Source organism: Phyllobates terribilis, unplaced genomic scaffold (genome assembly GCF_046119375.1).
Source record: "Phyllobates terribilis strain yellow unplaced genomic scaffold, ASM4611937v1 Scaffold_5__5_contigs__length_657084704, whole genome shotgun sequence".
Taxonomy (NCBI): Eukaryota; Metazoa; Chordata; class Amphibia; order Anura; family Dendrobatidae; genus Phyllobates; species Phyllobates terribilis.
The window spans coordinates 69,283,381-69,310,860 of record NW_027362765.1 but is presented as its reverse complement, the minus strand read 5'-3'; the positions used below and the strand labels follow the sequence as shown (position 1 = coordinate 69,310,860).

General features: G+C 46.9%; 1 protein-coding gene across 6 annotated transcripts in view; it reads right to left on the bottom strand.

Annotated features, from left to right (window-relative positions):
• The window catches only part of LOC141270715 (uncharacterized), a 669,979-nt gene that overhangs the window by 377,834 nt on the left and 264,665 nt on the right, over window positions 1–27,480 (bottom strand). For 3 of the 6 annotated variants that reach the window (XM_073680801.1, XM_073680803.1, XM_073680802.1), the window contains exons 6-9: window positions 10,426–10,605; window positions 10,219–10,342; window positions 10,047–10,135; window positions 7,411–7,501 (exon numbers count right to left, since the gene is read on the bottom strand). The exons of 2 other annotated variants lie outside the window; for them this stretch is intronic. In XM_073680801.1, the coding sequence (XP_073536902.1) occupies window positions 7,411–7,501; window positions 10,047–10,135; window positions 10,219–10,342; window positions 10,426–10,605 (484 nt within the window). The remainder of the gene's footprint in view (window positions 1–7,410; window positions 7,502–10,046; window positions 10,136–10,218; window positions 10,343–10,425; window positions 10,606–27,480) is intronic. One more of the 6 variants, XM_073680800.1, reaches the window with a different exon arrangement.

The window sequence follows — 27,480 nt, the reverse complement described above, 5'->3', positions numbered from 1 at the left end:
AGTTTACCATAGACTTACATTAGGCTCGTTACTCGGACCGAGCACTCGAGCATTCCAATTTGCTCGACTCGAACAACGAGTTCCCGAGCATTTTAGTGCTCACTCATCACTACTAAGTACCCTATGTATTTTACATGTACTATTACTATTTATTTACTTACTGCACAGTATTTGCACAGTTTGTTTTTATCCTAGGTTCTGGTTGCATCGCTGCTGTTCAAAACCTTTACACAGCGAGACATGAAAGATATGTACTGTACATGACCATAGTTGTTGCTTTATGGTGAGGGGAGCACATTCAAGCTTAATGCCAAGAGAAAGAGTGTCCACATCACCCTACACATGTGAACACAGACCAGGCACCGCTATCAGTAAGAAATAATGGCATCTTCCGGCAAGGCTGAGAACACACCATCATTTCTCAAAATTCTGTGGGATTCTCCATGTTGTAAATCAGTGATGGCACCAACAGCAACTTGACCAGGTGGGAGTTGAGTTTGGCACAAGTGGATGACTGGGAGTGTACACCTGTTTTATTGTCACACAATCAGGGATGGATGCCTGACAGGGAGATAGAAATAGAGGAGTGGGAGTATGAAAAACAGTAGTTGTGGATGATGGAAATGATGACAGCGACCATTTACTACTTTGGGATGCAGCCTGGCTACCAAAAATATAAGTGTGAGGAAAATATGTAGAATAGATTGAGCCTTGCTCATATAGTTGGCCAGATTGCTCTTCCCAAATGAGTAGGTGGTGTTGCTTCATGTGTTCATGAAGAGCTGTAGTTCCTAGTCTTTTCTTGCCTGTATATCCACTGTTTTTATTCCTCTTGCGAAGACTTTACAATGCAAAACAACTGACCACCGGTACAACTATAACCAAAGCTTTCAGGTGCAATTCAACCTCCTCCAGCAATATCAGTTGTGGCATCACCTTTTTTTTTCTCTTTTACACTATCCTGTTCATTGAAATTGCCATTTCTTTTTCCATGCATTTTTATAATACTATATTTGACAAAAGTTTATCTTTTCATTCTAAATTATTCTCCCTTCTCAAAAGTGAAATGAGAAGACATGCTGGGTAGGTAGGTACAAGTCCAAAAAGTCAGCAACTGCCAAATCCTGCTGTATTGGTGTCACATGTAGGGGTAATAAACTGGTATACAGATGTACAAGAACTGACATATACAGTTAAATGTCTGGATTTTTTTTAAATTAATTTGCTGTTTTGTTTTTTTTTAACAGAATTTTCATCCCTTCTCTAAAAAAGACAAATAATGCTAAGTACGTAAACATCCGAAATACACAAGAAATGGAAAAATTCAATACAGTTGGTCACTTCTGACACGTACACTTTCTTTGACTGGCACCAAAGTTCAGATTTTTATTATCTTTGACAAATTTTGTGTTGGCTTCCTGCTTTCTAGTGCATGAAGAATTTAGAAAAAAAAATTGTATAACTCAAATGAAAAAGAAAGATGCCAGCCCATCAGCACTATATCCCAGATCAATCTCACTGGCTCTGGCTCTGCTGCTGGCACCGCTCTTCTGTCTCTTTCTACCGGTCATCTTAATCTCTGGATTATTCAAGGAATACTACACTCATCTTCTTTCACTGCTGCAGTTGTATAATACACACACTTTGTGAAGTATTTTTTAAAATGTTGCAGGACTTTCTTTTCCTATCTCTATTGCTGAACTTCAATGTCCTGTCACTATCCAGAACCACACTAAATTGGGTACAGCATTCCCTGCCTCACCTTTTATAAAGGCTCTGATAATTTTTCCTGATTTGTTAAGCTACAACATGTAATGTGATGAAGCCTTGCACTATGTGAAAGCCCACATGGCCACGCCTGAGGTCACAGGAGCCTTCTGAGATGACTGCAATTATCTGCAAAGTGAGAAATTGTGATTCGCACAAATCAAAATTGTTTGAATTTGCAGAGAAAAGTGAATATCTAAATTCTACATGAATTTGATTTGCATCACATGAATTTGCTAATCGTTACATTATTCTGGCACAATCAATGTATCAATACACTTCATGCAAAAGAAGGCAGTTCCAGCACGTATCCACAAAGTAAATCTAGAGCTGCACATGGAGCCAAGCAAGTCCGCAATTTGCAAACATGACTGTCACTATTTTTGACCTGGCCATCTGCATCAGGCCTTATCACACTCCATGCCTACAGCAGCGGGACATCTGTGTCACGGGTGTGTCAGAAGTGACAGACAGTCGCCCTGCAGTTGGTTGCAGGAGATCTCTACGTTTGGCATTACAGACATCTTCCTGGAAACTGTCTCTAAGACCCAGCGGCTACCTTCCTCTGGCTAATTAGCTCCCTGGCCTGGGTGTATAAATACCTGGTCTGTTCCAGAGGGAGTTGCCGGCGATATTCATTATTCCTTGTGAAGGCTTAGCAAGAGCAGTACCTTTTCCTCTCTGGAGCTTGAGGACGTGTTTGTGCATTTGCCTGGAGTCATCTAAAGCTAAGCTAAGTAGTGATGAGCGAGTATGTTCGGTTAACCCTTCGGTTTGAATCTTCATAGAAGGCATTCAGACTGTCACGCAAGGTGTGGGAAAGACTGAGTGCAACACAAAGGGAAGAGGGTAAGGGAGCCCAGACTCTAGGGAAAGGGGGGAAAGTGGAGACCTCCTAGGTTGATCTAGCGTCTCCCCTAACGTCCCTGTATTGGCTCTTAACCAATCGCCGCACGCTAACCTCACCCTGTCTTTCCCTGGCCCTTGGCTCAAGCTAGGGAAGGAAGGAGATGAGCACTAGTCGATCTCCACTAAACACTATAGACAACAAGGAAGGACAAACGGGGAAATTTCTTAGCTTTAGTGATGAGCGAGTATGTTCGGTTAACCCTTTCGCCGAGTATACTCGGCCGAGCACCAAGTATTTATAGAATGCTCGGGCTTTAAGTTTTCATCGCTCCGTGAACATGATTTGCGACTGTTTGACAGATTTAATACATGTGAGGAATGCCTGTTTTTCCAGCATAAAGTGCTCATCAGGATAACTAACCTATAGGAGCACAGGGACCATCCAATCAAAGCCAGTGCGGGCAATGGTGTGATGGCCACGAGACTTGGCCATGAAAAGGAGCGCACACTGCTGCACCCTAATGGTATAACCGCATATTGCAATTGGCACATCCATGTTGCACCCGAGGTAATTATGGCATAATTTAAGACTGACTGTCTGGGTCATTACACACCCATCCCCTCTAGGAATAAGCTCAAGAAAAACGCGCGTCAGGGGATTTCTGTGCACAACTGGCCAGTACGTTTTAACATGTGTAATTATTATGCTTGTATCTGCTTAGTGTTTACTGTGCAACATATGGGATGAATTTGTAGGATATATTGGTTTACTTGTAGGTTTATGACTTCACTAACTTATGAAATTTTGTTAACTCTCCAATATAAAATTCTTGTGAATTGGTTCAATATTGGTGGGAAATTTCTCATCTGAGCAGTAACCCATTTATATTTAGACCATCAAACAAGATTGCTGTTCTAGATAGAAATATAACGTTGTCTATACTTTGCATTATGCAATTATTTTTTTAACTGATCAGTGCATAGATATAATCAATTTTTTACACCATTAGGCGATTATATTCAAATGAATAAACTTGCTACTTATTTTTCCTGATAATATATTTTTGCACTACGCAATTCATCGTTTATCATTAATTTGATTTTAGAACTTTTACATTGACGTTTATATTCTAGGCATATCATACTAATTTCCATGCATATTGTTTGCTTACATATTTATATATAGGTCCATTGTTCCATACGAGTATATTATGCAAGAGAGTATTATGAAATTATATGCATGAGAATTATGCCTCATTGTTTTCATTGTTCTGTATCAACTATTTATGGCCATGCCACATTATGTGCCGTTACTGTAAACCACCTCAGTTTTTATTTTTATTGTGTAATGTCGTTTATGTATCAATAAAGCTTGTTATTCAAAAATATAAGTCTCCAGTTATTGGGGAAGGCCTATTATAACCTGGCCTTGCAGGACACAAGAAAGTATGTCAAGTTGAAAATGACGATCTTGGCGCGCTTAGGAGTGACTGGCTGTCAAGGTGCAACAGGTGCACCACTGGGCCTATCACGATGACAAACCTCTCCGGTTCCAAATGTTCGTCCTCCTACACTTGGTTCAAAAAGTAGTTGCAACTGGAATCTTCCTCCCCAGCGCAGATGGTGGAGAGGGTCGTCAAGAAGGGGGTTCAAAACACTCCCTTCCAAGGCCCGTGCAGTCATGGGTTGCCCAGGAACATCCCTGGAATGCTGATGACCTGGTCGGCCTGGTGAAAAAGTACCATGCGGTCGAGATTTTGATTTGTTGTATGGTTGACAGTCCCCGTGGACTCCTGAATATAGCAAAGGAGAGATGGAAAGCAGAGGCTACACTCTACAAGAGCGTAATCAAGCATTTGGCCAAAATGCAAGAACGGTTTGCTGAAGTCATGCCCATCGTCAGAGAGCACCTCCTCCAGACGCAAGAGGCCCAGACAAGGGTATACTATCGATAGGCAAGGGTGAGACCGTTCAGCCCTGGGGATCGGGTACTAGTGTTGGTACCCACTGTAGAAAGTATATTTTTCGCCAAGTGGCAGGGCAACTACAAAGTAATCGAACAGGTTGGCGTCATCAACTATAAAGTCCACCAACCAGGGAGAAGGAAGCCCTGTCAACCTGATTAAGCCATGGTGATATAGAGAGCCCATGGAAGCTCAGTGTTTGGTGGCTGAGTAAAGAGTTGATGTGGAACATGACACTGCCAAAAGCAGAAGTGCCAAGAATTGCTTCTTCGAAACAAAAAACTATTTTCAGAGTTTCCAGGTTGTACTCACGACATAGAACATGAAGTCTTCATGGAGCCCCATGTCTGGGTGAATTGGAAGTCATATCAGATTCCCAAAGCTCTCCGAGACGTAATCTCTAAGGAGGTGAAGCGGATAGTAAATCTAGGAGTCACTGAAAAGTCCAAGAGTGTCTGGTCTAGTCCCTTAGTCTTGATGCCGAAACCATATGGAGAATGCAATGATACCAGAAGTTGAATGAAGTTTCTAAATTTGGCTCATATCCAATGCTCTGTGTCAAAAAGCTTATTGAGAGACTAGGGCGAGCCTGGTACATTACTACTCTGGACCTCATGAAAGAGTATTGGCAGATTGCCTTGTCCAAGGAGGCCAAGGAGAAGATGGCCTTTTCAATGCCAGATGGTTGATTCCAGTATGGAAGGTTGCCATTTGGGTTTCAAGGAACTCCAGCCACCTTCCAGAAAACTATGGTCCAAATCCTAGCTCCCACAAGACGTACGCCGCAGCCTACCTGGATATCGTGATCTTTAGTCAGGATTGGGAAAGCCATCTAGGCAAAGTTCAGGTGATATTTGATGCTTTAAGTAAGGAGGGGTTTTCTATCAACCCGAAGAAATGTGCCATTGGAATTGAAGAAGAGAAGTACTTGGGCTTTGTTGTAGGGAGTCGCAAGATCAAACCCCAAGTGAATTAGGTTTACTCAATCCAGAATTGACCACCACCTCTCTCAAAAAAGCAGATCAGAGTGTTTCTGGGCTTCGTGAGCTACTACCATCGCTTCACCCCTAATGTACCTATGATAGCGGCACCTTTGTCAGACCTCCTTAAAGGGTACAAAGTTGGGAATGGCCAAGTGGTCTCCAGAAGTGAGACAGCATTCCAGGAACTGTGTAAACAGCCAGTGTTAGCTGGTCCGGACTTCTCCAAGGAATTTGTGGTCCAGACGGATGCATCATATGTCGGATTATGTGCAGTCTCGTCTCAGGAGGTCAACGACGAAGAACACCCGATAATGTACCTGAGTCGGAAACTGTCTTCCTGCAAGAAGAACTACTTGGAAGGAGTGTTTGGCCATCAAGTGGGCATTGGACACTTTATGACACGAACTATTAGGCAGGAGGTTCAGTATAGTGCAAGGTGGATGCAAGAGAATAAGGGGAACAATGCCCAAGTAACCAGGTGGTTCTTAAGTCTTCAGTATTTTAGCTTCCATGAACAGCATAGGCCCGGGAAACTACATGGCAATCCGGAAGCTCTGTCGAGAGTCCACTGTATGATGGTGGAAGGTGCCCAAAATGGAGAAATTGAGGGGCCTTGGCAGAGGGGGTTTATGTAAGAAATAGAAGCAAAAAAAAGCGTCAAACACTGAAACGTTGCAAACTTTTTGCAGAACTTTTTGCCATTTTCACGCATGTCTCAGTCAGTTCTGCCAAAGTGGGAGGAGCATGAATGGAGCCTTGCAAGTGCCCACCAAATTCATTACTAGGTGCATGAGAAATCAGGTGCATTGCTAGATCCATAAGAAACATTGTTCCAATCTGTCCTTGACTTGGTTACCATTTCCGCCGAATGAAAAAAATTATTTTTACCACCTAAATTTTGATAACTTCTGTACAGGCCGCTATAACCGCAGACTCTAAGGCCGTTATTTGGTCATGAACTGTCATGGCAAACCTCAGGACCACACGATCAAGATCTCAAAGTGCGGATGAGGTTAAAGAGGCAGCCCCCCCACTCTGTTAATTATTTAGATTCTGTAGTCACTATTGACAGCAGAATCTAAGGGGTTAAACGTGCATGGTCGGTGCCAACACTGATCGTGGCTGATGAAGCAAGTTGTCAGCTATAATGTACAGGTGACAGTTACAGGACTGTCACCTGTCGGGGAACGCTAGTCTCTTATATTACAGGCCAGTAAAAAGACGTCTATTGGTCAATAAGGTATTAAAGACTGGTGTGCATGGTGTCAATCTTAAAGAGATTGTCCAAGACTTATTTTTTTTTTTTTTACTATGGGCCTAAAAACTAAAACAAACAGGTATTTGCTAACAGAAGCAATTACCTGCCTGCTGTATTCGATGCTTGTTCAGAGTGGCCACCGACCGCTCCTGCAGGCGATACAGCTGCTCCACGTCAGCCAGCAGCTCTTCTTCTTCCAGGCTGCTTTGTCAACAAGACATGACTTCCGATGTCATGGTGACTGACAGGCGGCTTCCCACAGTTAAACTATCAATCAGCATAATGTTGGCAGTCACGCCCCATCAACAGAGCAGAGTCGAAGAGAATCTGACTCACCAGTATGAGCGGCCTGTGAGATCAGCGGCAGGCACAAAAGGTGGGAAGCGACTACCTGCAAGATAGTTCTTAGCACATTGTAAATATAAAAAAAGAATAGTCCTGGTTAAACCTATAATGAATCAGCCCCTATGTCCACATCGAAAGTTTCATGTGAACACAAACGAAAAAGACACGAACATATAAAGTTACTCTACAAGCCAGTGACTGATTAGAACCTGTGACTTCTCTGCATTTAGTGATCGCTACTCACCTGTGCGGTTATCTGTAGGAATCTCCTCTTTACACCGCTCATCGCCCCTCACATATGTCTCTGTAGTATTAATATGGGGCAGATCTTCACCCTGAAACAAAGATTGTAAATGTCACAGACAGGTGGAGACGTTTGAGAAGATCCAGACAACATCTAATGTCTATGATCAGCTTTATCCTGTTATCTCCACCAAATATAAAACATACACTGAATGGCCACATTGTGAGAAGATCCAGACAACATCTAATGTCTATGATCAGCTATATCCTGTCATCTCCACCAAATATAAAACATACACTGAATGGCCACATTACTAGAGACACCCATCTAGTAGCACATAGGATCTTCATTCCCCTTCAGAAATTAATCGCGCCATAGATTGCACAAGGTGTTGAGATTGTTCTCCAGGAATACTGGCCCATGCCACCAGGATAGGTTCTTGCAGCTGCCACAATCTAAACGAAGGTGCTGAGATGTTCTGAACAACCCATTCTACCTCGTCCCAGAGATGCTTTATAGGGTTAAGATCTGAGGACGGTGAAGGCAGAAAAACGAGGAAAACTCACTGTCATGTTCCTGGCGTAAAGGAAAGGAAGATGATGGCACCTCCTGAAGATAACTGATGTATGACATAAAGCTTTACATGTGGTACTGCAGGATATACTGTTATTGCAGGACACTGATGAAAAGTAATGTAACTATATGGGTAATGCTATGGTTTATTAGAAACATAGCAGAAATTTAGTGATATTTACCAGCCAGAATCTCAAGGAAAATGCACACACAGGATGCAGGAGACCCCCTTTTTATTAGAAGGAGGAAACAGGTACAGAATGCTGTTGAACAACCACTCTCAACCTCTCACTCCATAGAAGGGGTGATTGCTTAGCATTAAAACTGCACACAGATGAAATTTGCAATAGGGCACAATTCACATACAATGTAGCACAGTGCCTAGTCAGCAACCTATTATAACACCTTTACTATTCGATTAGGTGGGTTGCTATGGTTTATTGTAGTCACTTTAATGTGATAGTTACAGAGGATCAGCCCTGCAGCTGGGCAGGGAAGAGTTACAGAGGGTCAGCCCCGCAGCTGGACAGGGAAGAGTTACAGAGGGTCAGCCCCGCAGCTGGACAGGGAAGAGTTACAGAGGGTCAGCCCCGCAGCTGGACAGGGGAGAGTTACAGAGGGTCAGCCCTGCAGCTGGGCAGGGGAGAGTTAAAGAGAATCAGCCCCGCAGCTGGGTAGGGGAGAGTTACAGAGGGTTAGCCCCGCAGCTAGACAGGGGAGAGTTAGAGGGTCAGCCCTGCAGCTGGACAGGAGAAAGTTACAGAGGGTCAGCCCCGCAGCTGGACGGGGGAGAGTTACAGAGGGTCAGCCACGCAGCTGGACAGGGGAGAGTTACAGAGGGTCAGCCCCGCAGCTGGACAGGGGAGAGTTACAGAGGGTCAGCCCCGCAGCTGGACAGGGGAGAGTTACAGAGGGTCAGCCCCGCAGCTGGACAGGGGAGAGTTACAGAGGGTCAGCCCCGCAGCTGGACAGGGGAGAGTTACAGAGGGTCAGCCCCGCAGCTGGACAGGGGAGAGTTACAGAGGGTCAGCCCCGCAGCTGGACAGGGGAGAGTTACAGAGGGTCAGCCCCGCAGCTGGACAGGGGAGAGTTACAGAGGGTCAGCCCCGCAGCTGGACAGGGGAGAGTTACAGAGGGTCAGCCCTGCAGCTGGACAGGGGAGAGTTACAGAGGGTCAGCCCCGCAGCTGGACAGGGGAGAGTTACAGAGGGTCAGCCCCGCAGCTGGACAGGGGAGAGTTACAGAGGGTCAGCCCCGCAGCTGGACAGGGGAGAGTTACAGAGGGTCAGCCCCGCAGCTGGACAGGGGAGAGTTACAGAGGGTCAGCCCCGCAGCTGGACAGGGGAGAGTTACAGAGGGTCAGCCCCGCAGCTGGACAGGGGAGAGTTACAGAGGGTCAGCCCTGCAGCTGGACAGGGGAGAGTTACAGAGGGTCAGCCCCGCAGCTGGACAGGGGAGAGTTACAGAGGGTCGGCCCTGCAGCTGGACAGGGGAGAATTACAGAGGGTCAGCCCTGCAGCTGGACAGGGGAGAGTTACAGAGGGTCAGCCCCGCAGCTGGACAGGGGAGAGTTACAGAGTGTCGGCCCTACAGCTAGACAGGGGAGAGTTACAGAGGGTCAGCCCTACAGCTGGGCAGGGGGAGAGTTACAGAGGATCAGCCCTGAAGCTGGACAGGGGAGACTTACAGAGGGACAGCTGAGATGCTTACTTCTAGGTGGTTATGTCTTCTAGGTGGTTCACTGTATATACAATAGACTGTAGTAGTAGTAGTACATGTTTCCTATGTGGGGCTCTGTAGAGTGAGGTTGTGCTATTACTCATTGTTTGCACGAAAGGTATGATATTAGGTGTCTGTGGTCCGAGCGCGGCAGTTGCACTGAAATATTTGCTGTCATGCTCAGGTCAGGAGAGCCGCCAGCGAGTCCGCTGCAATCTCGATCAGAGTTATACGGCCGTCTGACTCTTCCCTTATACTGGTGGATAAAACAAGGTTGAACACAAGACATTCACAGCCGTCTACACATCATAGGGGAGATTTAATGACACCTTCTCTCCATCTACCTGATATACATCTGGATTTTCTTCTTTACAGTCCTGTGGAAGAAGAGGATGGGGACATCTCTCTGGTGTTGTCCTCTCCCTAGATAGAACTGGAAAAAACACATACAATGACTGAATTCATTCTTTACATACAGATAATTATAGGCCGTGTGTATTTAGGCCTGTCTATTACCTGGTGATGTGAGGGGCTGGGGAACCTCCATCATGACGTCCTTGTACAGATCTTTATGTCCTTCTAAATACTCCCACTCTTCCATGGATAAATAGATGGCGACATCCTGAAACCTAATAGGAACCTGACACATACAATGATACAGTCATCCCGCTGATCCATTTATAGCGTTACTATATAATGTCCCAGCATTCCCAGCAGTGTCACCTCTCCAGTCAGCAGCTCAATCATCTTGTAGGCGAGTTCTAGGATCTTCTGGTCATTGATGTCCTCATGTATCAGGGTGTGAGGTGGAGGCCCTGTGATTGGGCTCAGGGGTCTTCCCCATCCCTCAGACTCAGGGTCCTGACAGCGCTCACTAGAGGTCTTCTTCACTATTGTGTAATCCTGGTTATGGAGAGACACATTAATAAATCTCACTACAGACATCTCCAGAGTCCTCACCTCTCCAGTTCTGTCCATCTGTTATTTCCATAGATAAGAATGATGTAATGTGACGTCATCAGAATCTCTCACCTCTCCAGTAAGCCGGAAGAGGATCTCTAGGGTGAGGTGTAATATCCTCTCCGCCATCTTGTGCCTGTCTCTATCCATCCTTGCTGGTCAATGAGGAAAATTCTCTTATATAGAAGATCTCCACTGAGAGGATCCGATATTGTAGGGACCTGAATGGGGAGAAGATGACGATGTAACATCATAAAGATCCCATGTAAGAAATCTCCAAAGCTCAATGAAATGTTTATTTGGGTTACTCGAGGAAGAAGAATGGAACCACCACATTAGAATTTTTATGGGGAATTCTCCTCTAACACTAAGGTCATGGATTGAGTCAGTAAACACAACATTTACATGAGAAAACAGAGTATCATAATAGAGGTTGCCCTCAGAAGTTCGACAAAGTATGGGACATTTGGAAGTCTTCAGAGGCTATGGTCTTTTGCAACTGAGGTACATTATATGTATTATTAGATACAGTTATGATCAGATAGGACATACAGGAGTACTTTATAGATGGCAGCAAAAATTTTTTTGTTTTTGCAGGTTTATATGTTTTTTAACCTCTGAACTTGTATTTTGGAAATACTACAGTTAGTGGAGCATAAAAAATGTATTCATGTTACCTCACTGCAGATATAGTTTTATTGTAATATAACTACACTATATTTTGTGTATGAAGGAAGTTCATATAGAATCATAGAATCATAGAATGGTAGAGTTGGAAGGGACCTCCTGGGTCATCTGGTCCAACCCCCTGCTCAAAGCAGGATTCACTAAATCATCTCAGACAGATGTCTGTCCAGCCTCTGTTTGAAGACGTCCATTGAAGGGGAACTCACCACCTCTCGTGGCAGCCTGTTCCACTCATTGATCACCCTAACTGTCAAAAAGTTTTTTCTAATATCTAATCTGTGTCTCCTCCCATTTAGTTTCATCCCATTGCTTCTAGTCTTTCCTTGTGCAAATGAGAATAAAGATGATCCTTCTACAATGTGACAGCCCTTGACATATTTGTAGACAGCTATTAAGTCTCCTCTCAGTCTTCTTTTTTGCAAGCTAAACATTCCCAAATCCTGCAACCGCTCTTCATAGGACATGGTTTGCAGACCAGTCACCATTCTGGTCGCTCTTCTCTGAACTTGCTCCAGTTTGTCTATGTCTTTTTTAAAATGTGGTGCCCAAAACTGTACACAGTATTCCAGATGAGGTCTGACCAAAGAGGAGTAAAGACCGATAATGACTTCACGTGATCTAGACTGTATGCTTCTGTTAATACATCCCAGAATTGTATTTGCCTTTTTTGCTGCTGCATCACACTGTTGACTCATGTTCAGTCTATGATCTATTAGTATACCTAAGTCTTTTTCACATGTACTGTTGCTTAGCTCTATTCCTCCCATTCTGTATATGCTTTTTTCATTTTTATTGCCCAGATGTAGTACTTTGCATTTTTCCCTGTTAAAAACCATTCTGTTGGTTGCTGCCCACTGCTCCAGTTTATTTAGGTCTTTTTGAATCCTTTCTCTCTCTTCTCTAGTATTAGCTATCCCTCCTAGCTTTGTGTCATCAGCAAATTTAATCAGTTTACCCTCAATTCCTTCATCTAAATCATTGATAAAGATGTTGAACAATACAGGTCCCAGGACGGAGCCCTGTGGTACCCCACTTGAGACATTCATCCAGCTGGATGTGAAGCCATTTACAACCACCCTTTGAGTCCGATCACTAAGCCAGTTATGAATCCACCTAACAGTTGCCTGGTCCATTGCATACTTGGTCATTTTTTCAATAAGGATGGTGTGAGATACTTTGTCAAATGCTTTGCTGAAGTCAAGATATACTATATCTACAGCAATTCCCTGATCCACCCAGTCAGTGATTCTGTCATAGAAGGAAATTAAGTTAGTCTGACATGACTTGTTAGTTACAAATCCATGCTGACTCTGGTTAATCACTTCATTCTTATCCATGTACTTACATACATGTTGTTTAATAATTTGTTCAAAGATCTTTCCTGGTATAGAAGTCAGACTCACCGGCCTATAGTTCCCTGGGTCCACCTTCTTCCCCTTTTTGAAGATAGGAACAACATTTGCTCTTCTCCAGTCTTCTGGGACTTCTCCTGTTCTCCAAGAATTTTCAAAGATTATGGAGAGTGGTTCTAAAATTTCTTCTATGATCTCCTTCAGTACTCTGGGGTGTAATTCATCTGGACCTGGAGACTTGAACTCATTTATGTTAGCTAAATATTCCCTCACAATCTTTCTGTTTACAGATAACTTGGATTCCTCTATTCCTTTAAAAGGACAGTGAAGATCAGTTGATGTTACATTTTCTTTCTGAGAGATAACAGATGCAAAATAGGAATTAAAAAGTTCGGCCTTCTCAACATCCTCTCTTACCATTTCTCCATTTTCATCCTGTAAAAATCCTATAGCATCTTTGACTTTTCTTTTACTTTTGACATACCCCCAAAATACTTTTTATTGCTTTTGACATCTCTTGCAAGCCTTAATTCATTGTCAGCTTTAGCTAACCTGATACGTGCCCTGCAGGATCTACAGACTGCATTATAATCTTCTTTAGATATGCCTCCCTCTTTCCATTTAATAAACATTTCTTTCTTTCTTTTTAGCATGTGTTTAAGTTCTGTGTTCATCCATCCTGGTTTCCTTAAATGCTTCCCATTCTTCCTACTTTTCGGGATTGTTAACGATTGTGCTTTGAGAATCTCAGTTTTAAAAATTTCCCATCCTTCCTGGACATTTTTGTCCTTAAGGACATCCAGCCATTGGATCCCTCCTATTTTCTTTCTGAGTCTCTTAAAATCTGCCTTTCTAAAATCTAACCTTGAAGTTTGAGTCTTCACATGTCTTCCTCCTCTAGTTATCCAAAATTCTATAATAGCATGATCGCTGCCTCCTAGCGTCCCAGCCACCTTTACCTCCTCAACCATTTCCTCCCTGTTTATAAGGATTAGATCCAAAGTAGCAGATCCCCTTGTTTTCTCCCCTACCTTTTGGAAGATAAAGTTGTCAGCAAGAGAGGATAAGAATTTGCTTGACCTGTTAGTTTTACTTGAGAGAGATTCCCAACAAATGTCTGGATAGTTGAAATCTCCCATGACCACTACGTCATATTTTTTTGGAGAACTTGGTCATTTGATACATAAAGAGTTCATGAATATCTTCAGCTTGCCCAGGTGGCCTGTAGTAAATGCCTACAATGGTGTCCTTTCCGTTGTTCTCTCCTTGTATTCTTACCCAAACAGTTTCCACAGAACTCCCAGTCTCTGAAGCTTCAATCTCTGTGCAGATATACGCTTTTCTAACATACAATGCGACACCTCCTCCTCGTTTATCAAGTCTGTTTCTTGCAAATAAGTTGTATCCTTTTAGCCTTTTATTCCAATCATGTGTATCATCCCACCAAGTTTCAGTGATTCCAATGACATCATATTCCTTTTCCTGCGTTAGTAGTTCCAATTCTCCTTGTTTGTTGCCCATGCTTTGTGCATTTGTATAAAAACATTTTAGTTTGTGATTGGTTTCTCTTCCTCCCATATTTTTATTATTTAAATTGTTTTGTCTTTGTTCTTCCTTTCCACTTCTAGTAGCAGAGATCTCAATAGTATTTGTCAGCTGTATGGCTTTTTCTGGCCTTTTGCTTCCCTTCCCACATTGTTCTAGTTTAAAGCTCTCCTGATGAGTGTAGCAAGGCGGCTTCCAAATACATGTTTTCCAGTCTTCGTAAGGTGCACCCCATCTCTAGCAAGTAGTCCATCGTATAGGTAATTCATTCCGTGATCCAGAAATCCAAATCCTTGTTGACGGCACCATCGAAGTAGCCAGTTGTTCACCTGTAGAATCTTATTCCACCTCATTGTTCCATGGCCATCCACTGGGAGGATGGATGAGAAGACCACCTGCGCTCCCAATTCTTTCACTTTCTTGCCTAAGTCTTCAAAGTCACTGCAGATGGTTTCCAGGTCCTTTCTTGCGGTGTCATTTGTCCCCACATGTATTAGCAGGAATGGGTAGTGATCTGTAGGTCTGATATATCTGTACCTACTTGATGAACATTCTATATACACATGTATACAGATTTTAAGCATATGTAAAAGTCTTGTGGAAATGTATTTAAAATTGTAGTGTTTCAGTTTTCAATAAAAAGAGTTTAAAAGGGAGGGTTGACAACTACTTGGACCGCCCCTGTTCATACGCCTCGCTTTGCCCCCATAAAGTAATAGGGCCTGTGCTCGCCTCCCGTGCCTGCCCCGTTCCCGCGGTGTTGCACTCGCTCTCCCCGGGGGTCCAGTGCGGTTGTTGTGGCGCCGGGTCGGCGCTGTCCCTGCCTCCTGTCAAATTGGGCATGAAGACTAAGTCAGAGATAAGCAGCAGCCCGGACTTCCTCTTCATGTTCAGGATGTACGAGGCCGGGTGTGGTTGCGCAGGTGCTGGTTGGGCATGGGTGCTGACGCCGCAGGGGCGGCACCAGCGCGGGAGGCGAGTGTGGGTTTTTTTGTTTTATCAGTGCCAAACATTTTGATGAAGAATGGGTTGTCCAAGTAGTAGACGGCCCCTTTAATCTCATTCTACCAATTTGCAATAAATAGTACAACACAGCGACTATACAAGGCAAAAGGTGCAAAGTTTTTAATGAAACCCAATCGAAAAAATTGTTATTAGACCAACATACATGTATTTAAAAATAAAAAAAAAATCTGCAAAAAAAAAATAAAATAAATAAATCTCCGGAGCTGTTACCGGCTTCACATGATCACTATGTAGCACCCTGAGGATTCGGCTGCTACAGGGGTATTACACCTCAAGCCAGAGGTGTGGTATTCCACTCCCGGGTAAGGATGGAGTATGGAACTGAGCTTAGTAGGCTGCATGCACTACATACATCCCATTTCCGGGGGACAGAACAACGGTACTCCCACCAGTATATGTGCAGGTACGACAGCGTCTGTCCCTGGCTGGAGTGGGAGGGGGGGGTGGAACATCCCAGTAGTGTAGGGGCAGATAGGGGGAGTAGTCTGGGTAAATGTAGGAGCTCATTGGGTGCTGGTCACCTGAGCTCACACATAGAGGGAGTATATAAGGTGGGCACCATCTTAGGACAGGGTCAGTCAGTCAGTCAGCCAGTCAGTGAGTCAGCAGTAACTCCAGAAGAGGAGAAGGAAGAGGGACCCAGAGGCGCAGGACGAAAGGGGACCCCAAGAGCCCGTATGAGAACTGATAAGGGTGAAGGGTCGGCAAAAGGGTACCGGATCCCAAGCTGGCGGAGGCCAAAGCAAACCTTAGCCAGGAACCGGAGGTCGTGGGCAAGATTTGCCACGACCCTCACCAAATTCACCAGAATGGCACACCGAGCATAGGGTCAGGGAAGCCAGAGAAGGTTCAACCACCAAGAGACCCGAGGGAGCCGGACACAGGTGGATCCCTGGTGGGAACGGCCAGAGAGAGAGAAGAAGGGAGCTCAGGACCATACTCAGGAATTGCCCGGGAGTTGACCGAGTCCCGCACCTGGTGGACGCAGCACGGCTTGGGTGGTCACTGCTGTACAGAGTGACCCGAGCAACACCAGTGAGTAAAAACCCTGAAACTGCATTTCATGCCTCTGAGTCTCCTTGCTGCACCTTCACAACCACCATCCTCCACGTCTGACCCCCTGAGGCTATACCCCTCCCATTGGGGGTTATACTACCACAGCTGCACACACACCACCAGCCTCAGCGGACCATTCTGCAGCGGCGGCCTTTTGACCGCAAATCAACGGGTGGCGTAGTCGACACTAAGAACATCTGCAAGGACTGCCGCACACTGAGTTTGACACCCTGGGCACGGACCGGGTCACAGCCACTCGGAGACTACAACCCCCATCTGATCCGGCTCCGGGTATCCCTAACAACATGGCCCAGGGGGCGCGTCAACTTTGGCGTAGTCGGCAGGATCACGTGCCCGCAACTACCGGGTACTGCGTGCCTGAAGAAAAGTCTAAATGTACCGTAAAAAGAAGTCTCCCGCCAGTTCCGGAGGGTCCCCGCCATCGGACGCCATCTCGGATCATTTCCCGCCGGTTGCCCGCCATCTGCAGCCTTTTCCCGCCATCCACGGAGTTTCCCGCCACTGGGAGACGATTCCCGCCATCTAAGAAGATTTCCCGCCCTGGCAGAGCGGACGCCATTATGGGCGTGCCAGAGGGTGGCAAGAGACCACCTCCCATCGTGGGCCAGGTCGAAGAATGGCGCCAAAAGCGGAGACCGCCCCCACCAGCAGAGACTGCAATGATTGAGATGTCCATCAGTGTGAGAGAACTGCCCCTGGAGCTGACAATCACCAAGTTGCCCCGGAACCACCCTGAATGGGGGAGGAGAGAGGACAAAGGAGTGAAGATGGGAGCAGCCTGGGGGAGTCTAGAGAGATCGCACCCGGAGATGGAGGGAGAGTCAGGCAGCACCGACCCTGTGGTCAGGAGCCTGTTACAGGCCGCCGCTCCAGAAGGCCTGCTGGAGATCCTGGCGCAGCTCCCCGGAGATCGGGAGCGTGCACAGACCGCGCTGGAGGGCCTCGCACGGAAGATGGCCCGGGTACAGCAGGAAGCGCTGGCGGAGTGGAGCAAGGAGATGGCCCAGCAGGCTGGAACCCGCCAGCGAAGCACGCCACCCACGACAAGGAGCATGTCCGCCTCTGAGGAAGGTGCAGGAGGGACGACGGCCGGAGACGACGCCGCGGAGGGAGTTGAAGAAAAGGGAGCAGGTAATGGGGACGACAACACCCCGTGCCCGATGGTCGTAAGCCTGCCCCAGCTCCCCGTCGCAGAGCCCGAGACCCCACTCACCACTCACGTTGCTGCATCGTCACCGCTCCGAGCTAGGCCTCAGGCGGCAGGAGCCGCGGCCACGCCCCCTGCTACGTCATGCGCCTCGACTCAGAGCGCGGCCAAGCAAGAAGCGCCCCCGGCCTGGTCGCAAGGCCAAGTACCCCCGGGCGCCGCCGTCTTCACAGCGCCCTCTACCTCCATCATGCCACCGGTCTGGTCGCAAGGCCTGGTAGACCCGGGCGCCGCAGCCTTTAAAGCGCCCTTTGTATTCAGACTACCTTCGGCCTGGACGCAAGGCCAGGAGCCCCTGGGCGCCGCAAACACCACAGCGCCCTCTGCCTCCACAGCACCCCGTCTGGGCGAAGACCGCTCCGCACAAAACACCACCCAGGACGGGCTGCTCTTCGTGTGGCCACCTGAATATATTCACCCTCGATTCCGGAGGGAACGGCCTCTGGATGAGCCTCTAATTCCGGCTCCTGCGGCCGCCAAACTCGATCCGCTTCCGTTGGAGGACGCCCAATTTGAGTGGGACTTTACCGGTGAGGACCTAATGGGATTCACCGAGGAGACCCGGGCGGCCGCAGCTGAGCGTGCGGAGTGCTGTCGGCAGCAGCTAGAGGTCTTCGACAGAGAGAGGAAAGAGAGGCGGGTCCGCGAGGAGCGGCTGCAAGTAAAGAGTGCAGAACAAAAGAGCCGGACCCGAAGGAACCCCCGTGCTGCCCACGGTCCCCGTGCCAGCGGGACTGTAATAAAATTCCAGTTGGAGCACGGGTGGGGTTTCATCCGGGACCACAAGACCCCCGGCGACGTCTTTGTCACCCGCAGAGACGTTGAAAGTCATTTGCCGGAGGGACACAGAGGTCGTGACCTATACCTGGGTGATGAGGTCACCTTCACCCGGCATCAGTGCGCCAAGGGCCCGTATGCCCTGCATGTGCATAGACTGACTGAGGAGGAGCTACGGGGTGAGGAGGATCAAGAGGACCCGGACGGGTCTAAAGATTACCCTCAGCCAAGAGCACACCGCCACTGATGAACTGTAAATAGCATATGTAAATAGTTACCCGTGTGGGTACAAAAACTGCTGCTACCAAAGTGTAGTCCCCGTTGGGACCAGTGAACTGTTCCAGTGTGTCCCTATCCCCTAACAGGCTGAGGACTGTGAACAGCCATTCCTTATCCCCACTGGCCGAGGACTGAGAGCGGCCACCTCCCTTTGTATATAGTTGCGCTTTCTAAGGCGCCCCCTACCGGTTTTATAGGAAACTGTTGTTTTTTCTACAAGAGACTGTTGCACTTTACCCGGTCACAAGTTGCGCCGTGGCCGGAGGAACAAGAAGGTTTATATGAAAAGTTTTATGCTGCTGATGATATATATAGTGTTTTATATGTTTATGTTATGAAAAAAATTGTATGTTTTTGGATGTTTTTATTCTTTTACAGCCCGAGGACGTGCTGTGATTTACCAGGGGGGAATGTAGCACCCTGAGGATTCGGCTGCTACAGGGGCATTACACCTCAAGCCAGAGGTGTGGTATTCCACTCCCGGGTAAGGATGGAGTATGGAACTGAGCTTAGTAGGCTGCATGCACTACATACATCCCATTTCCGGGGGACAGAACAACGGTACTCCCACCAGTATATGTGCAGGTACGACAGCGTCTGTCCCTGGCTGGAGTGGGAGGGGGGTGGAACATCCCAGTAGTGTAGGGGCAGATAGGGGGAGTAGTCTGGGTAAATGTAGGAGCTCATTGGGTGCTGGTCACCTGAGCTCACACATAGAGGGAGTATATAAGGTGGGCACCATCTTAGGACAGGGTCAGTCAGTCAGTCAGCCAGTCAGTGAGTCAGCAGTAACTCCAGAAGAGGAGAAGGAAGAGGGACCCAGAGGCGCAGGACGAAAGGGGACCCCAAGAGCCCGTATGAGAACTGATAAGGGTGAAGGGTCGGCAAAAGGGTACCGGATCCCAAGCTGGCGGAGGCCAAAGCAAACCTTAGCCAGGAACCGGAGGTCGTGGGCAAGATTTGCCACGACCCTCACCAAATCCACCAGAATGGCACACCGAGCATAGGGTCAGGGAAGCCAGAGAAGGTTCAACCACCAAGAGACCCGAGGGAGCCGGACACAGGTGGATCCCTGGTGGGAACGGCCAGAGAGAGAGAAGAAGGGAGCTCAGGACCATACTCAGGAATTGCCCGGGAGTTGACCGAGTCCCGCACCTGGTGGACGCAGCACGGCTTGGGTGGTCACTGCTGTACAGAGTGACCCGAGCAACACCAGTGAGTAAAAACCCTGAAACTGCATTTCATGCCTCTGAGTCTCCTTGCTGCACCTTCACAACCACCATCCTCCACGTCTGACCCCCTGAGGCTATACCCCTCCCGTTGGGGGTTATACTACCACAGCTGCACACACACCACCAGCCTCAGCGGACCATTCTGCAGCGGCGGCCTTTTGACCGCAAATCAACGGGTGGCGTAGTCGACACTAAGAACATCTGCAAGGACTGCCGCACACTGAGTTTGACACCCTGGGCACGGACCGGGTCACAGCCACTCGGAGACTACAACCCCCATCTGATCCGGCTCCGGGTATCCCTAACAACATGGCCCAGGGGGCGCGTCAACTTCATCCAGTCATGGCCCCGTCCTGCCCCCGGTATAACACACAATCACATTATAGTCACATACACACAGATTTATCACATAGTATCTCCAATCCAGCACCAAAAACACAGAACAAATCCAAATAATCAAAATGTATTAAATATTTCATAAAAGCAAGACAAAGTTATAAAGTGCAGGGAACATCCAGAGAGATCTGGATGGCAGAATCGGGGACGTCAGTAACAGTAACCCGACGAGTAACCCATACAACCGAAGTGCGCTCACATGAAGAAGCCAATAGTAGGATTTATCAGGTGACGCAATGGTCAGGTGACTGGGTCAGAAGACGCAGCGGTCAGGTGGCTCCACGGTGAGGTGACCATCGTGTCAGAGAACAGGGCAACAATATTGAAGTGTGGACACAGAGCGGCCAATGTATTGATAATGCAGTCACATGTGTACAGGGTCAGAGATATCAGTACGTGCTGAAAAGAGGGCGGATGTGGAGGATACTAACGCCATATAGAAGTTAGCCCTGTAAAGGTAGTAGAGTGGGACTGGGAACAAAGAAAATAAAAAATAAATGTAGAGATAAAACAACAAATAGCAATGTAGTCACAACAGCAACAACCTTAAAGAAGCTGTCCACTACTATTTAAAATGCCCCCAATGTATTTAAACTGTGCAGATAACTGTTTTTGTAAATACCTTTCGTTGTCTACTGCCTGTGAGCAGCACTATCGCTGACCGCTCACAGGCATCACGTGATCCCCGGCTGCAGCCGGCTCTGACATCTGCTGCAGCCGGGTGTGACCCAGTGACGCGCTCCCCGCAGTAGATGCTAGGCAGTGGTGAGCGGGGGAAACCCCGCCCACAGCCCATCAATCACAGGGGAGCACGTCACGCCCAACTTGATGTGACATATGCGGATGTCAGAGCCGGCTGCAGCCGGGGATCACGTGATGCCTGTGAGCGGTCAGAGATAGCGCCGTTCACAGGCAATAAAGACCATGAAAGGTATTTACAAAAACACTTATCTGCACAGTTTAAATACAATGGGGGCATTTTAAATAGTAGTGGACAACCTCTTTAAATATGAAACAGAAAAAATAAATTGACCAAATGAGAATAGTTAAATGCAACAAAGCACACAGGCGTAAATATGTGCAAATACAGGCGCTAAAGAGCAAATACACTGACAATATACAGGATCTCCAAATGGTTATTTACAAATATATTAAACACCAACACCCCACTACTTCTGTCACAGGGATACAAAGGGACCTGAAGACTGCAATTTCTGGTTTCACAAACTCCTGCACTGGTTAGAAACATATCGCCATCTTATTGAACAATGCAGGTTTTTTTCTGGCCAGCAGTGCAGGGGTTAATCTGTTCAGTTGAAGCTCCTGAAGCTTTCCTACCTGGATTGTCTTAGCTGTTCAGTGTTGGCCACTCCTCTCTGATATATAGGTTTGCCTCTGGCACTTGGGAGATTTCCAGTGTTTGTTCTTGCTGCCTGGTTCTGGAGTTGGAGGTGGCATTTGAATATTTGCTCAGGAGACTGCTGCTTGGAGTTTTTTTTGTGTGCACATCCCCTCATCCTCTCCTATTTGGTTTTTCCTTCCTATAAATCCCGCGACCCACTCTGTTGTTTGGTGAGTGTATTTAGTATGGTTGGTAGTTTCATTAATCCCTGTTAGTCTTCAATTGTTTGTCTGGTTGGTGTGTTCCTGTACACTGCAGCAACCCACTACCCAGGGTGGGGGGAGGAAACAGATAAGGGTTGATATAGGAGCATAGCAAGGCACGAGAACCTGGCGTCTCCACTAGTGTTGAGCGATACCTTCCGATATCAGGAAATATCGTATCGGATTGGATCGGACCGATACTCAAAAAGTATCGGATATCGCCGATTCCGATACCGGAAACCAATGCAAGTCAATGGGACACTAATATCGGAATGAAAATAAACCCTTTCTTTCCTTGTAGGTTAATTCTACATGAAGTAAAACAACTAAGAATAATGTAGAATGTATTATGCGAAAAGCCGGCAATTCATCAGCGCATACACCGGTACCCGACAATTTACAACAGAAAGAATAGAGCTTCACACATAGATTAGATAGATAGAAACATGTCAGTCACATATATATGAAGTACAGTGACAGTGTTGGTTACTGTACTTGTCATTTAGTGTAAAGGATTTATATAAAAAAATAATAGTGTTTTCATGCACCGTCTCTTTAATAAAGCCGGCCGGCAATTCAGCATTTGTACCCGACAATTTAGAATAGAAGGAATAGAGAATCACACATAGATTAGATAGATAGAAACATGTCAGTCACATATATATGAAGTACAGTGATAGTGTTGATTACTGTACTTGTCATTTAGTGTTAAAATGAAGGATTTATTTAAAAAAAAATTGGCGTGGGGTTCCCCTTAATTTTAGTCTCTAGCGGAGGTTAAGCAGACAGCTGGGGCAGATGTTTGAAGCCTGGGAAGGGGGTAACACCCACGGAGCGCTTCAGCGTGAGAATTTCCCCACGCTGTCAGTGACGTGCATGAGGTGAGCTCATGTCCAATGAACTCAGCTCACTTCATGTACGTCACTGACTGCGTGGGAGAATTCTCACGCTGAAGCGCTGAGTGCAGGAGAATTTTCCCACGCTGTCAGTGACGTGCATGAGGTGAGCTGAGTTCATTGGACATGAACTCGGCTCATCTTTATGCCGTCACAGAGAGACACTGAGGAGCGCAAGCATGCCTGCGCTTCTCAGTGTCTGCGGGATGACAGGCTGGATGCCAGCGTTCTGCTGCGGTCCAGCCTGTCATCTCGATGTAGCAGAGCTGAAGCTGTCGTGGGATCCATGGGAAGGTAAGGATGAGGTTGGTTTATTATTTTTCTTTTATTGCAGGAGATCGTTGGCTTCAGCTGGAATGGGCGTGATGGTAAGTATAGTTTAATTTAGAACAATAAAGAATTGTGTCTTTATTTCAATTAAAGGACTTTATTCTGGGTGTTGTGTTTTTTTTAAATACTTTACTAGAAATTCATGGTGGTCATGTCTAATATTGGCGTGACCCCATGAATTTCGGGCTTAGGGCCAGCTGATAATGCCAAGCTGGCCTTAACCCCTTTATTACCCAGTGAGCCACCGCACCAGGGCCCTGGATGAGTTGGGTACAGCGCCAGAAGATGGCGCTTCTATGAACGCGCCATTTTCCGGGGCGGCTGCGGACTGCAATTTGCAGCAGGTGGGGCCCAGAAAGCTTGGGCCTCCCTGCGCTGCAGATTCCAGCCCCCAGCTGCCTAGTTGTACCTGGCTGGACACAAAAATAGGGCGAAGCCCCACGTATTTTTTTTTTTTATTATTTCATGAAATTCATGAAATAATTAAGAAAAAAAGGGCTTCCCTATATTGTTGTGTCTGGCCAGGTACAAATAGGCAGCTGGTGGTTGGGGGCAGTCCGTTCCTGCCTGCTGTACCTGGCTGGACACAAAAATAGGGCGAAGCCCCACATATTTTTTTTGTTAATTATTTCATGAAATTCATGAAATAATTAAGAAAAAAAGGGCTTCCCTATATTGTTGTGTCCGGCCAGGTACAAATAGGCAGCTCGTGGTTGGGGGCAGCCCGTTCCTGCCTGCTGTACCTGGCTGGACCCAAATATAGTGCGAAGCGCCACGTCAATTTTTTTTTAATTATTTCATGAAATAATTTTTTACAAAAAGGGCTTCCCTATATTGTTGTGTCCGGCCACGTACAAATAGGCAGCTGGTGGTTGGGGGCAGCCCGTTCCTGCCTGCTGTACCTGGCTGGACACAAATATAGGACGCAGCCCCACATCAATTTTTTTTTAATTATTTCATGAATTTCCTGAAATAATTTAAAAAAAATTGACGTGGGGCTTTGCACTATATTTGTGTCCAGCCAGGTACAGCAGGCAGGAACGGGCTGCCCCCAACCACCAGCTGCCTATTTGTACCTGGCCGGACACAACAATATAGGGAAGCCCTTTTTTTCTTTATAATTTCATGAAATAATTAAAAAAAAAAATACGTGGAGCTTCGCCCTATTTTTGTGTCCAGCCAGGTACAACTAGGCAGCTGGGGGCTGGAATCTGCAGCGCAGGGAGACCCAAGCTTTCTGGGCCCCCCCCCCCCCGCTGCAAATTGCAGTCCGCAGCCACCCCGGAAAATGGCGCGTTCATAGAAGCTGGATGCTGTACCTGGCTGGCATACAAAAATATAGCAAAGCCCACGTCAAAATTTTGGGGAAAAATTAATTAAAAAATAAATAATAATTTAGGGACTGCATCTTTATTAACTCCTCAAATGTCATTTAGTGTTAAAATAAAGGATTTATTTAAAAAAAAAATTGGCGTGGGATCCCCCATAATTTTAGTCTCTAGCGGAGGTTAAGCAGACGGCTGGGGAAGATGTTTGAAGCCTGGGAAGGGGGTAATACCCACGGAGCTTCCCAGACTACTAATATCAGCCCCCAGCTGAATACCTAGCCTTTACTAGCTATTAAAATGGGGAACCCCCCAAAAAAAATGACGTGGGGTCCCCCCTATTTTCATAGCTAGCAAAGGCTAGGCAGACAGCTGGGGGCTGATATTAATAGCCCAGGAAGGGTGCCATGAATATTGGCCCCCTCCCAGGCTAGAAACACCAGCCGTCAGCCGCCCCAGAAATGGCGCATCCATAGGATGCGCCAATTCTGGCACTTAGCCTCGCTCTTCCACGCTGCCCTGGTGCGGTGGCAGGGGGTAATAGGGCTGGGGTTCATGTCAGCGCCAGCTGCCATGAAGCCCAGGTTAGTAATGATGGGCGTCTATAAGACACCCCCATTACTAACCTACAAAGTGTTAAAAAGAAAAAACACACACTACACCCAGAAAAAAATAATTTATTTGAAATAAACCACACCATTTTATTTAATTCTTAGTTTACTAAAAAAAAATAGTTACCTGTCCACGTTCCTGCGCTGATCTCCCATGCACAGCTATCACATCTGGAGATGGTGACAGCTGTGCATGGCTGCTGTAAGCTCACACTGCCGGGAACACGTCCGTTCCCGGCAGCGGGAGCCCCTGACTGAGGTCACCGGAGTGCATTCAGGCAGCGCAGCTCCGGAGACCTCCTTTACGGCACTGCTGTACCGTGGGAATTTCTCACGATACAGCAGGGCCGTAAAGGAGCTTACCGGAGCAGCGCTGCCTGAACTCCGGTGAACCCGCTTATGCAGTGACGGGGCTGCTTTACGGCCCCGTCATTCTAGCGGCGGCAGCGGTTCAAAGCGGTCACATTCTATGTGGATGCTCTGAACTGGAGATCATCGTGGGACACTCGTGGACTACTACGGAGGGGTAAGGATAAGGTTGTGGTTTATTATTTTATATTTTATTACAGGAGATCGATGGATTCAGGGAATTAGGTGTCTAGGTGAGTATAGGTGTAGTTTTTTATTTTTTACTTTATTTTAGGTGGCGATCGGCGGGGACAGGTAATGTATGAACTAATTTATTGTAGGCAACCACTGGCCACCAATGACATGTATTTACAATTTATTGGGGACACAGTAGGGCAATTTAAATAGCAGGATCAGGCTGATGGGAACTACTGCTCCCATCAAGCTGATCCTGCTGGCACGAGTGGACGGGGGACAGACATAGGCCGATGGGAGTAGTAGTGTCACATCGGTGTATGTCTGCCTGCACGCACACACCCGCACACATCGCACAGACACCGCGCACACCCGCACACATCGCACAGACACCCACACACACCAATCATGACGGGTCTGGGAGGTGAGGCTGACCTGTGCGACCGTGGGAAAGTTCATGTGAGTTCATGCAATGCAGTCAAGCATGAACTCACATGAACCCTCTGAGGGCACCGCGGCTACTTCAAATGAACAGCTGATCGGCATCACCTGATACCTCAGCTGTTCATTTGAAATAACCGGCGGGAAAGCGCAGCACAGAACGGGAAAGCCGGCGGTGAAGTCTTTTCATTGCCGGCTTCCCCGCCCGTGTCCTTCGCTCCCCGCTCCTTGGTGCTGCGCTCCCTGCCCGGTCCTAACTTACGATCGGGATGGGAGGTGGCGAGGGGAGCGGAGGATCGGGGTGGGAGGCTGCGGGGAAGTAGTATGGGGTTGTGTGCTTGTTTAAAAGCCGGCGGCTTTTTACCGCGCGCCGGCTTTTAAACAATCAGGAGAATTCTCCCACGATGGGATGGCATTCTGATGACAGGCTGGATCGCAGCTGAGCACTGCCATCCAGCTTGTCATCCTTAAGAGAAACGGCAGAGCGCAGGCATTATGGGAACTTCCGATTCCGGTATTCGATATTGTAAAAGTATCGGAATTCCGATACCGCGAATATCGGCCGATACCCGATATTTCAGTATCGGAATGCTCAACACTAGTCTCCACCTTTAGGAGTAATCCAGGTGACAGGGATAGACTAGGTCGCCTCAAGTTCTAGGGACCTGGTTAGTGCCCATAGTCCCATAGTCATTGTGTGACAACTTACTTAAGCGCAAGGTACCCCCATACCAGGAAATGAACTAGTGCTCATCCATAATTAGTGACGGGTGGAAATATAAGGGTGCTATCATGTGTTCTGAAAAATCGTTCTGAAAAATCCCATTACTGGTAAGTAATTATGTCTTTTTCTATCACCCATGATATCACCACAGAGAAAATTCATATTTAGGGAGGGACCACAGCCTGTAAAACCAATCTCAAAAAGGAAAGATCAGAAGAGAAAGCCAAATCCAGTCTATAGGGTTTATAAAAGGTAAAAGGAAAGGACCACATTGCCACCTTACACATCTGATCAATGGACATGTCCTCCCTCTCCGACAAGGAGGCTGCAATGGCTCTTGTAGAGCGAGCCCTCAGATCCCCTGGAATTATTCTACCACTTATGTAATAAACTAATCTGATGACAACATTAAACCATCTGGCTAGAGTACTTTTAGATGCTATAAGCCTGGAAGCTTGAGGATGCCAAACCGGGCCAGAGGACTGCTGGTAGCACCCATGGCTCCATGACTGACATTAGCCTTATCTAAGAAAACCATGACCTCTTGGGCCAATAGGGCACTATCAAGATGACTCTTCCATGATTCGCTCTGATTTTTCTCAGTACTGATAGTATTAACATCACTGGCGGAAGAGTATATTCTACATTGTAGTTTCATGTCACTAGGAAGGCATCTACCACCTGAGGATTCTCTCTGGGATCCAAAGAACAAAACTTCTTCACTTTCCTGTTTTCTCTGTTCTTAAACAGATCTATATCTGGAAG